Source organism: Anabrus simplex, chromosome 7 (assembly GCF_040414725.1).
Source record: "Anabrus simplex isolate iqAnaSimp1 chromosome 7, ASM4041472v1, whole genome shotgun sequence".
Classification (NCBI taxonomy): domain Eukaryota; kingdom Metazoa; phylum Arthropoda; class Insecta; order Orthoptera; family Tettigoniidae; genus Anabrus; species Anabrus simplex.
Genome location: NC_090271.1, coordinates 161,904,925 through 161,918,397, shown reverse-complemented (window position 1 = coordinate 161,918,397; position 13,473 = coordinate 161,904,925). Strand labels below are relative to the sequence as shown.

The 13,473-nt window shown below is 40.8% G+C and overlaps 1 protein-coding gene across 1 annotated transcript in view; it reads left to right on the top strand.

Moving 5' to 3' along the window:
* LOC136877404 (DNA-directed RNA polymerase II subunit RPB2) overlaps nt 1–13,473 on the top strand; it is a 247,864-nt gene that overhangs the window by 76,933 nt on the left and 157,458 nt on the right. Inside the window, exon 9 of the mRNA XM_067151413.2 lies at nt 12,517–12,703. Coding sequence (XP_067007514.1) covers nt 12,517–12,703 — 187 coding nt within the window. The remainder of the gene's footprint in view (nt 1–12,516; nt 12,704–13,473) is intronic.

The following is a 13,473-nucleotide window of genomic DNA, read 5'->3' as shown; positions in this document are numbered from 1 at the left end:
TGGTAATATAATGGTCCGAGGATATAAACAGTCTATGGAAAAGGTCAGTATTTGTGTCCTTTCTGGAGGTTTTCCTGGTGAATACTTTTCTGAAATGCCTATTATCTTTATTCCTGGTCTCCTGGGCTTCCTCAGAGAGTTGTCCAATAGGTATAATACAGTGCCCAATGACTTCTTCTCCATGAACCAAGAGTTTGTGCAAAGTTACAGGCATGTAGTACCATTTGTATTTTTGCAAGCACAATTGTATAGTTTCCTTTGCGTACATGTCAAATGCCACTTTATCAATGGCATACCCACACAAAAGAGTTTCTAAGATGACACGTAGAGTTTATTAAATTTGGATCTATTCTAGTAATATCCGCAGAAGTGGAAGCCTCCCTGAAGAATCTTCTAGTGGTCTTTCCCTCATTAATAATGCCAGCATTTTGTTTTGGTGTGTCAACTAATAGACTCGTTCCCTCCGTGAACCAAACCTATATATTTTTCTTTCTTTCTTAACCAGTTTCTTCTCTTCGGCATCTCTTATTTGCCACTTTCTTACGTCAGATCTGTATGCTATATGTAAAAGGCATTCGAAACATCAAATCCATGCATGAAGTGGTGATAACCCAAACTTAAGTGTTGTTGGGTTAATTACTCTTTGTCACTTCAGGAATATTGTTATCTCTTTAGGGAACGTGCCGCATATATAACACCTTTGGGAAGACTGATAGGAAGACAAAGCACTGTAGAATTTTCCATCCACCATAGTGAAATGTAGCTCACGTTCAACGACCATTGTTTTTTCATTATTCAGGACTACCGTAGTAGGCGACGACTTCTCCTTCTGAGCACTGATACATTGCACCTCGTCACGGATTAAGTTGGCTGTTTCTTTAGATGATGAAGGTCTAGGATTATGCCAAATTGTATCCTGGTTTCCGGTGTTTGGGTGGCTAAACAAGAGCTGAAGGGGCACAAGTGAAATGCAAAACAGAGACTCGTCACATAATGATCGACCCTGTGAAAATCCCTGTTTATAGTGACTTTGATTTGAACTGCCATCACAGCCCCACTTCGTTACAAGTTTATAGTGATATTTACATTCCTCATCTGCCAAATTCAACATATTCCCATGTATTTTGCAAATTCGGCATACTGTGTGTTCAAGAATCACTTGTAATCGGACCTCCGCAGATGAATCGGTGATTAAAATATGACTGGGGTAACATTCATATTTACTGATATTGTACAGGCTTTTGGGCTTGTGCCGTGTCAAGAAAATAAGGTAAAATTCTTAACGTTTCGCAGAAAACTTTGCTCTGTGTCCTCAGACGAATTCTCGACTGTCCACAAGAAAGGCTTCTTAAACAATGACCCTTTTGAATTTGGAACGTTATAATAGAAGGGGAAATGGTACGTTCATTCACCACCAGATGGCCCCTAGGACGTGGCACAACGCTAGCGTTCAAAGCGGAAGCTGACCGAACCATCACAATCAGACTAAGCGGTTCACATAATGTGTTTGCGTAACGTATGACAGGTGTAAGACATAGACATAGACAAGCCTGGAATGAAACATCTGGTGACGAGGAACGTACGAATTTGGAAAACACCGAGACGTAATAACAATAGTGAAGGGGTAGGGAAGGGAACTACCTACGTAAATTCTTAATGGCTGGCAACCAGGTATTACTTAATTGATAGCCGGTGTCCCTGTTGAAATTGTTAGGATTTCTACATATTTCCACAGTCCTAGAGTGCTAGTATTGGCAGGCTCATCCTGACATTGTTGTGATGCATGTCCTTCTGCAAGGCTCACTTTCTGGTCCAACCAACTTTTGTTGTACTTCAAGAATTTGTCTGGTTTTGTACTATATTTTGTCCAACGTGATTGAATTTTAACACCCAAAATACTGACCGATTTCCTTATTGACTTGGATATATCCTCGGAACAATCCTCAAGGCCTAAAAGTTCAATTACAACATTTGCAATATCATCGTTCCGCTTATATTCCTTGCTGTTCCTCCACAGCTCGAAAACCGACCTCCAGGTTACAGAGGACATGGCTTCTGAAAAAATTAATTACTCTCATGGTTGCGCCTGGTCGCAGAAAAAAAATCATAGTTTTCTATTCATTAAAGTATAGATAACTCATCCAAAAAACTTCCATTACAGAAATCGAACGCTATCCCTTTTGAAAGTCACCTCAAATTTTTATAATTAGATAGCACTTGGACACCCTGTACCTGAATTTTAAGCGCAAATTCCGGACAATAATATAGTAATTTTCAGCAAATGATACATAATATATAAAATACATACCTTCATCTAATATAATCCACTGCATTTTAAAGAAATATTTAGTTCTGACGTCCTTACTGAGCCCTAGCAAAGAAATAACTGTGCGCTCGTCTCGCCACAATATTATCCCCTAACGGAGAAGAGCCACTTTAGGCCTTCGGTGAGATAAGATAACCAGACAGCGTGACCTTTCAGTACTTAATTACTGCACCCAAGAGTCTTATAAACTCGTCTCACAGAAAATGCACACCAAAGACAGGGGTGGAAAATATTTTTTGGCCGGCTGGATGCTAGAAATTACCCACTGTGCCCTGGCCCGAACCTAGCCAGGTTTGTTCCCCCTTCAGTAGGCCTACTCACATGGTCTCAACTTGGCATTATCATGACTGAGTTCACAGCCATGACTTTCCCCCTAGGTTGGGATCGCCCCTTTCCCAACCCGCGGCACGTCCGGACTACGTAGAGCAAAGTGATGTGTTGGTTCCAGCAGCCCGCAGTGAGCCTTCACCTCAATCACCAGCCCTACTTCACCTGAACCACCGTCTCACTCATGTGTAGGAACCATGGATGCCTCTCTAGCATGTGTGGGCGAGACCTCTGCTTCCAAGCCTTGACTTGGGCTAGTAACAAAGTTCTATATAGCTTTGTACTGTGCACAATTTTGTCTGTTCTCCTTATTCACTCTAAATTATTTTCATTTTGCATTACACTAGGATTGTCCTGTATGTTGTGCTGTAAGTAGAGGCATGAAAATATCATAACCATGATGAAAATTTTTAAAATCCATTGTTTTTGTACTTTTCTTTACATCTTTTCTTAATTACATTCCTTTAAGGGCAGTTCCATTATTCAAATGTATTGTATAAGTGGTTATTAAAGTAACAAACTGCAGTTTCAGCAAAATCCACGGGATTTCGAAGAATGCATAATATTTTATGAAATATAATTTGGAAACAAATATGTTCTCAGACTTTGTTTTGCTCTTTACGTGCATTGTGGCTGGAAAATTTATTATTATTATTATTATTATTATTATTATTATTATACCGGGCAAGTTGGTCATGTGGTTAGGGGCACGCAGCTGTGAGCTTGCATCCGGGAGATAGTGGGTTCAAATCCCAATGTCGGCAGCCCTGAAGATAGTTTTCCATGGTTTCCCATTTTCGCACCAGGCAAGTGCGGGGGCTGTACCTTAATTAAGGCCACGGCCGCTTCCTTCCAACTCCTAGGCCTTTCCTATCCCATAGTCGTCATGAGATCTATCTGTGTTGGTCGATGTAAAGCCACTAGCACTGCTACAGAGCACGTGTTCGTTACTTGGTAGGTATGAAGGGAGGTACAAATACAACGGCAGGCACAGTTTGATTTTAAAATTTCAAGTAGTTGTTAATTTTAAAAATGAACGTTTATTCAGTGTTATACTGGAAACAATGAAGTAAGAATGTTGAAATTTGTGCAGCACCATCCTGTAATTCAAATGTCATGTTTGTTTCTGTCTTCTTTTTGGCAGCTATTGATCATTATTGAAACTATTCCAGGTCTAGTTATTTAGCAGAACATTGTAATATAAGTTGGGTTTTGTATGTCCATATATATATAGGTCTAATATTTTATTTACCCCTCTCAGGTAGGCATAATAAAATAGAATAACGGTTATAGCTAATGTATGTTATTTCTTTAAATAATTAATGCTATAAAATGCTATGTTTAATTAACCTTTTCCTATTAACAAAAAAAAAAAAATCCTTTAATTTCACCTCTCTGCCTACAAGTAATGAAATCATGTACAGGGTTATTCAAAATGATTGTCGGGGATTCGTGATTTTGTTTTAGAAACAACGGAAAATATACTATTATTGTTACAGCAATGGTTAGACAACTTCTCCAAGGTGTGTTCTGCATGGACTATAGTGATATCAATTACCATCAGATGGCAGCTACAGCAGGGTTTACAAAATGGCGCTGAGTGGTAAGGAGAAAGCATTTTGTACTCCTGAATATCATCAATATTGGCCCGTTACCATGGTCCAGTGCTATTTTTGAACGAAATATTTGAAGGACCCTCACTTCGACAACTCTCTTTGCAGATGGTATGTCAAATTTGTGGACACAGATTGTTTGTGTAAAGGGAAAAGTAGTGGGCGTCCCACTGTGTCAGAAGCGGAAGTGAATAGGATCAGGAGCGCTTATCTCCGTATCCCTAAGAAATCAACTACAAAAGGCAGCAGGGAACTGACTGTACCTCAAACCACGTTATGGCATGTGTTACGAAGGCACTGAAGATAAAGCCATATTGCTTACAGTTGCGTCAAGCTTTAACAGATAATGACAAAGTGCTACGTTTGAATTTTTGCATCACACTGCAAGAAAGAACATTGTGAAGAAGATAATGGTTTTCATGACAGACTAGTTTTCAACAATGAAGCAACCTTCCATGTGAGTGGAATGGTGAATAAACAAAACGTTCGAATTTGAGGAGCAATAAACCCTCATTGTTATGTGGAACATGTGCGTGACTCTTCAAAGGTGAATGTGTTCTGTGCTGTTTCAAAGACAAAGGTCTGTGGCCCATTCTTCTTCAATGAACAGACAGTGTCAGGGCTAACTTACTTGGATATTCTTACAGAATGGCTGTGACCCCAGTTGAGTGACAACAGGGACAATTATGTTCTGCCACAGGATGGTGCACCGCCTCAATTCCACAGGGAGATCAGAGTATTTTTAAAATCAACAACTACCACAGCGATGGATCAGACGTTCAACTGATTGTGATCAGTTGCTCTTACCCTGTCCACCAGATTCATCATATTTAACACCGTGTGATTTCTTCCTGTGGGGATACGTTAGGATCAAATGTTTGTTCCTCCTCTACCAGTGAATATTCTAGAATTGAAACAGCACATCCGAGCTGCCTTCCTAAATATCACTGCTGACATGTTGGGGCGTGTGTGGGAAGAGATGGACTGTCGACTAGATGTGTGTAGTGTGAAAGAAAAGCGCATATATTGAGCGTTCGTAATGTATGTAAAAAAAATTTGAGTTACAGTCCACAATAAAACAGTATACATACCCTACATCAATTGCACCCCAACAATCACTTTAAATAACCCTGTTTGTCTTGTATGTTGAGTGCTCATCCCTGAAGTTGGTTTGGACATCAACAGCTCAGCTATCAGCCATTAGTGGTCCAGATGTCACTGAAGAGGCATACTAGGGAAATGAGGAGTGAGGCAGTTTCCTGTGCTTTTCTCACTGAGCCAGAAGTTGCTTCTGTCAAGCCCAATGAAATGCCTGCATCAGCTGACCATATAAGCAACATTTTTACGGCATACATAACAGGGACTGGCTACATAAGAAATGGCATTACTAGTGAATCATATTATTCTTAAATTATTTTGTTACGAAGGAAGCCATACTTTCCAGTGTTGACTCAACTAAATGTAATATAAAAGCTTTTCCTTTTCAGTCTGTTGAACACACAAGTTCGGTATTAATATTACACTATAACATACCTGTAAAAATACACACCATTGAACAAAGAATAAATAGTGTGTTTTTATTCCCTGTTTTTTTTATAGTATGTACCTTTATTTTCTCCTGATCCATACCGAATTCTCCCAGTTAGATCATTTCACTGGAGAAAATATATATATTAAAAACCCACAAAAAATAAACAAGGTATATAGAGTTAATCTAAGTCTTAAGGCATATGTGCCGGCATGGATGAACTACCCCTCCCCCCCCATCGCGGATAACCAACAACGTGGGGGCGGAGCCCTTCTTACAAGCCGCCAATCTCATATCCAACTATCACTCTCATCTCCCCTCCCCTCCTCTACGGTATCCAGTAGTAAAGGAGCCAATCATGAAAAAAAAAAAAAAAAATGCTTGCTTAAGGTTATCTGTATCTATCCCAACACTCCCAGCTGACGTGGCTCTCACCAGCCTTATGGGTATCTGCTAAGAGCTGGATTAAGTCCAACCTCCCCTTTGTCCCCTTGTATCTACAATCCTTTTAAAATGTTGTGGATAGGTAGCTCAGCTGTCTGGTATCACCCATGCAGACACACCCTCTGAATTCCCTATCTCGGATAGCTGTTAACTAGGGGAGCACACTCCCAAACGTCTTTTCTTTTGCCGAGTTAAAGCACACAACATTTACATTTTACACGTTGTCTTCTGTTACGGCAGGACAGGACAAGCCCGTTTTTCCCTACCGTGCCCTTTTAATATGTCATTAATGAACAACAAAAATAGTATGGGACATAGTTTGCAACCTTGTTTCAACCCTATTTTTGACTCAGTGCATTTACTTCCTAACCCTTCTTCAATTCTAACACTAGAGTACACCTGCTCATATATTGCCTCAAGCGCTTTTCTCATCTTTCTGGAAACCCCTATCCGACCTAATCTTTCGAACAATGCCCCTTTGCTCACTGTGTCGAAGGCCTTTTCAAAGTCTACTGCAGCCATATATACTTTACCTCCTATTGACTGTACATATTTATCTATTATAGTACTCACTATCATGATATTATCCACAGTCCTTCTTCCTTTCCTGAATCCACCCTGGTACATCGAGAGTATGGAAAACTCCTCTGCCCAGTTTCTCAACCTCCTCGCTAAAATGCCAGTATATACATTATTCAGTGAGTCTAATAATGTTGTACCGCTGTAGTAACTTGGGTTATTCCTGTCTCCTTTCATTTATGAATGGGGTATATTATTCCTTTTCTCCATTCATGCGGAATTTACCACACTCAAAGATCTTATTGCACAGCTTTACCAAACTCTCCAAAAGTTTTTATTTTTTTACTGCCTCTTTCCAAAACACCTATGGGCCATTTAATCCCCCTGCAGACCCAACTTCCAGTTTTTCAAGCATTACTAATACTTCATCTTCCGTTATATTTTCATCCAAGAGCACATTACCCAGCTCTGTCTCCCAACCCCATCTCTCTCGTCAACACCTCCCTACTCCATATGTCTGTCCCCCCTAATAATATCTGGAAATATTGGACCCATCTTTTATAATTAATACTTTTGCCCTCTATATATTCTGTTTATTCTCTCCCACACCTTATCACTTTGTTTATTTTTACAATCCCTATTTCTTGCCTCCGGCTGTTCCTTCCGCCATAACATCTTCCTTTCTACTAACATGTCCTTATACATTTTCATAGCCTACAAAACTTCTCCCTCTTCTCCATCCCCCCCCTCTTTTCCTATACACCCTTAAAGCCCGCATCACCTCTCCTGTCATCTCCCTATATTCCTTATTGCACCATCCCTCTCCTCCTTTCTTTTTTGCTCTACCTTTTATCACACCTGCTACATTCTTGATCAGTTTTTCTAATGATGATTTGGAAGTTCTCATCTAAATAATTACTTCATGTCTCTTTCGTCTCATCCTACCATTTATATTTAAATTGACTCGTGCCCTTCCCTCCCTCTCCCTACCCCTCTTCTGCTCTTCCTTCATCTTCCTCAAAGTAATATTATATACCAGCACGTGGGATGATTCTGCCTAATCTACTACATCTATCATATTTATTCTATACAGCATAACTCCCGAACTAATCAAGTCAATTACACTCCCTCCTAGCGTTGATATGTACGTCATCTTCCCTTTTTCATCCCCTCTTCACCATCCATTCAAATATATACAAATTTCCTGCTGCACGAAAACCCAACATTTTTATTACCATAACAGTTTTTCTCTTTATCCTCACTCAGTTTCTCTCCTCTCATTACTTCCATCCCCTCCTTATTACATGATGGGCTTAAAGTACTTATCCTCACATTCCAGTTCCCTGTTAAAATCAAACCTATCTTCGTATTTTTCTCTAATTATACTTAAATCTTCTATTAATTCCTCAAAGAAGTTATGATTTGGAAATGCCGATCCTACCGGATGCTTATACAGAAAAGCCAGGCATACATTTTTAACCTCACACCCCCCAAATTTTAAACCTTATCCACACATCATCATCATCTCCTTCAAAATTTCTTCTATTAACTTGTTTAACTCTTCTGTAACTAATGTAGCTATCCTGCTGGATTTTTCCCCTTCATCCCCTTCTTTCTTTTTGCTATATTCCTTACTACAAACCCTTTCCATACTAAGCTTCTCCATATTGCTAGCCACGTCTCCAAAAAAAAAATAAAAAAAAAAAAATATCAAAACCCTCTACCAACTCTGCCACTTCCTCATTGCTCAACTTACTAGACACCCCTTCAATATTTACAAAACCCACTTTCCGGAATAGTTATCTCTTACCCCCTTCTTCTTTTCTGCTTCGTCTTCTGTTCTTACTGCCCTCTATTGTCTTTGTGGTCGTACTTCTAGTTATTCTCACTTCCCCATTTTCACCTGTGTTCACCTTTTTCTTTTTACCATTTCCACACTCTCTTTACCCTCTTTCTCCTCTAGTCCCTTATTATTTTTCCCCATAGGTCTTTTAAACTTCTTCCCCTACCCATTGATTCACGTCATCTTTCTTCTCTCTCATCACCTCATCTTGTCTGCGTAGTCCCCTACCTGCCCTCCAATCTTGCGATCCCTGGCTCCACGTGCTCCATATTCAGCAGTTCTCTTCTTCCCTAACTTGGTGTGCGGTGGACTTCACTCACTTCCGTAATATCACTCCTCTACGTCATCGCTACTTCTCCTTGTCGTGACCTTCCTCACTTCTCCCTTTGCCGTCTGGGTCGCCTTCTACTGATGTTGATGTTCTTCATCCATTTCCTGTAATCGACCCACCGTCCATATACACTGACTGACAGAGCAAATGCAACACCAAGAAGGAGTGGTCAGAACTTTATGCCAATTGCAGGGTAGACTGACGTCACTGAGGTATGCTCATGATGTGAAATGCGCCGCTGTGCTGATCACGTAGCGAACGATAAATGGGACACGGCGTTGGCGAATGGCCCACTTCGTACTGTGATTTCTCAGCCGACAGTCATTGTAGAACGTGTTGTCGTGTGCCACAGGACACGTGTATACCTAAGAATGCCAGGCCGCCGTCAACGGAGGCATTTCCAGCAGACAGACAACTTTACGAGGGGTATGGTGATCGGGCTGAGAAGGGCAGGTTGGTCGCTTCGTCAAATCGCAGCCGATACCCATAGGGATGTATCCACGGTGCAGCGCCTGTGGCGAAGATGGTTGGTGCAGGGACATGTGGCACGTGCGAGGGGTCCAGGCGCAGCCCGAGTGACGTCAGCACGCGAGGATCGGCGCATCCGCCGCCAAGCGGTGGCAGCCCCGCACGCCACGTCAACCGCCATTCTTCAGCATGTGCAAGACACCCTGGCTGTTCCAATATCGACCAGAACAATTTCCCGTCGATTGGTTGAAGGAGGCCTGCACTCCCGGCGTCCGCTCAGAAGACTACCATTGACTCCACAGCATAGACGTGCATGCCTGGCATGGTGCCGGGCTAGAGCGACTTGGATGAGGGAATGGCGGAACGTCGTGTTCTCCGATGAGTCACGCTTCTGTTCTGTCAGTGATAGTCATCGCAGACGCGTGTGGCGTCGGCGTGGAGAAGGTCAAATCCGGCCGTAACTGTGGAGCGCCCTACCGCTAGACAACGCGGCATCATGGTTTGGGGCGCTATTGCGTATGATTCCACGTCACCTCTAGTGCGTATTCAAGGCACGTTAAATGCCCACCGCTACGTGCAGCATGTGCTGCAGCCGGTGGCACTCCCGTACCTTCAGGGGCTGCCCAATGCTCTGTTTCAGCAGGATAATGCCCGCCCACACACTGCTCGCATCTCCCAACAGGCTCTACGAGGTGTACAGATGCTTCCGTGGCCAACGTACTCTCCGGATCTCTCACCAATCGAACACGTGTGGGATCTCATTGGACGCCGTTTGCAAACTCTGCCCCAGCCTCGTACGGACGACCAACTGTGGCAAATGGTTGACAGAGAATGGAGAACCATCCCTCAGGACACCATCCGCACTCTTATTGACTCTGTACCTCAAGGTGTTTCTGCGTGCATCGCCGCTCACGGTGGTCCTACATCCTACTGAGTCGATGCCGTGCGCATTGTGTAACCTGCATATCGGTTTGAAATAAACATCAATTATTCGTCCGTGCCGTCTCTGATTTTTCCCCAACTTTCATCCCTTTCGAACCACTCCTTCTTGGTGTTGCATTTGCTCTGTCAGTCAGTGTATATGACCATCTTCCATCCCCGACAACCGGCTGCTGTCCTCTAATATATGCTTTTAGGCCTTGCCTCCCTTAATGCCTGCTGAGGATTCTGTTCTCCTTAATGGCTTAGTTGTCCATCTCCCTTCTTATCCACATTTTCTCTCCTTTTAAATTACTCGCATTCCTTATCACAATGTCCGCCATCAGTGTAGATAATAATTCACTCTAAAGGGCCTCCTTCCCTTAACTTTCCTGACCTGATGCACATCGTTTATATCAAGTTCACTAAAGTTAATCTTCATTCTATTCTGCACCACTTACCGGGCGAGTTGGCTGTGCGGTTAGGGGCATGCAGCTGTGAGCTTGCGTCCGGGAGATAGTGGGTTCGAACCCCACTGTCGGCAGGCCTGAAGATGGTTTTCCGTGGTTTCCCATTTTCACACCAGGCAAATGCTAGGGCTGTACCTTAAGGCCACGGCTGCTTCCTTCCCATTCATAAGCTTTTCCTATCCCATCGTCGCCATAAGACCTATCTGTGTCAGTGCGACGTAAAGCAAATTGAAAAAAAAAAAAAAGAACTTTCACCACTTTATACAATAGTTCCACTTTACTCTCTTTTTCCTTTTCTTGCGCACCATGAATGAAAATAACCTTCCTCACAATTTCTTATTAGGGGCTGATGACCTAGATGTTAGGCCCCTTTAAACAACAATCATCAATCAATCATCATCAATCACAATTTCTTGACCACCCCTCACTACTAATCGCTTCACCTCCTTCATATCTTGCTCTAAACTTCTTACCTTCTGCTTCAATATTTCCAGCTCATCTTATTACAACCTACCTCTTTCCATATTTTGCTCACGTCTTCCTTAATACACAGCTTTAAGTCCTTAAACTCCTTAGATAGCTCTCGAAACATTTCCCTTATTTGCTCCGTCGGGCATGCCTCTCTTATCTCTGTTATCACTTCATATTCCCCCTATCCAATGGAACCCATTGGACCAGGACTCGGATTAACTTCAGCTCCCCCGATTATCAACAGCATAACCACCACCAATGCCACCACCAGTAGAGCTGCCAACATCCTCACTTTCTTACCATTTATCTTCACTCTTCTCTCTTTTCTACATTCCATTCCAGAGTACCAGCTCCCTATCGCTATCCTGTATTGTGCCAATGTTTTGCCCATTACTCCACGCTCAACTCAGCACATCTGCACTCCTTTCTTACTCAGACACAACTGACCTATTCCTTGTTTAATAGGTTTTTTTAACACGTATGTTACAGTGTAATATTTATACTGAACTTGTGACTGAAAAGCTTTTAAGTTATATTTCTGCTTTAATTTATAATAACCAGTACTCATAAAGCATTTAGAAGCATATTGTATGTTTGGTGAAGTACTGAGATAATAGTGTTGTTCATGTTTGCTTTAAAAAAAAAAAAAAAAAAAAAAAAAAAAAACATTTGCTGATAAAGATCTCATCAGTCAAGTAAAATGTACCAAAAGGCATTTTGTAATGTTGAAGGAATATGAAACAGTTACATTTTTTAATAAATCTGTAATGTACTGTATGGTGATGAGTAAAAAATTGTTTTCCTCCTAGTGGGGGCACAATTTGCTATTAAGTGCACGTAATCTTGTAAGGAGGAATGATTTTAAAAAAGTCTAGTCATTCATATAGCATTTTGCGTTTGGAAGAAAATGACTGGTAATGGAATATATGAAATCTCTTGAGAATGAGTCATTTTATTTCCAACTCAAGCATGATAATAGAAGGGGACAAACAAGTGTCAAATAAACACATAATTTGAATAAACACAATGACTGGTCTACATGGGAAGAGGGAAAAATAAAAAGAGGTGACAAGGACAAAAATGAAAAATACCTTAAGAATTAGTAGAAAACTATTTTATTCTGAAGTTAAATTTTTTAAATTTCTAAATCTTTTAATTATGGCTTTATGAACGAGTTGACTCCCAAAGCTTACATAAATTGCACATTCATTATAAGTTGTTTCATTATATATACATTCAAAATTATTTCATTTTTCAGTTTGTTCAAGAATCTGATGAAAGAAGTTAGGATGTATGCCCAGAAGTTTATTGACAGAGGCAAAGACTTTAACTTGGAGTTGGCTATCAAGACAAAGATCATCACAGATGGACTGCGATATTCATTGGCCACAGGAAACTGGGGTGACCAGAAAAAGGCTCATCTTGCCAGAGCTGGAGTATCTCAGGTATTGATCAACTCAGAATTCAGAATTTAACATAACATAATAATGAGCAGTTTATCAAATTAGTGCACCCTTCTTGTGGTGAAGGTTGCAGCATTAACCTGATTTCCTTTCAATTTCCATTCAAACTTGTGTTTTCTCTACATATTTTAAAGTTGTAGAAATACTACCACTTTAACTTGAAATCAAACTTAATAATAATTTGCAAATCAGGAGTACCCTCTTTTTTTAAAATCATATTTTAGTTAAATTTTCCTGCTGATTTAAATCATGCAAAGGAATAATTGATCACTAATGGTATAATTGAAAATAAACTTGAGAATACAGATGTGATTGTGTGGTAAGCAACTAGCTGTGAAGTGTAGTGATAGAGGTGCTCACTTTTCATGTTCTAGTTTGCAGGAATGAATTTCATTATGTACAATTTGTTGGCATTTAAGAATGTTTACATGCAAGTAGCTTTTATAGCATTTTGAAGTATCCCCTTTTCAGGGTGAAATTCCTTCACTCGGCATTTCTTAAAATCTATGATAGATCTCAAATAACTTTCAGATTGTTTCTTTAGAAACGATACAGTAAAACCTCGTTAATTCGAAGTCGTTGGGACTCAAAAATCAGACTTCGAATTATGTGATTTCAAATTAACCACCAATTCGTAATTCAGAAGTGCCAACCCTTGCCACGTTACAAAATATTCTAAGGCCCGTTACTGCATGTAGTTAACCTCAGTTCACAGTTTATACCTTTCAAATGGCATGAAAAAAACTATTTCC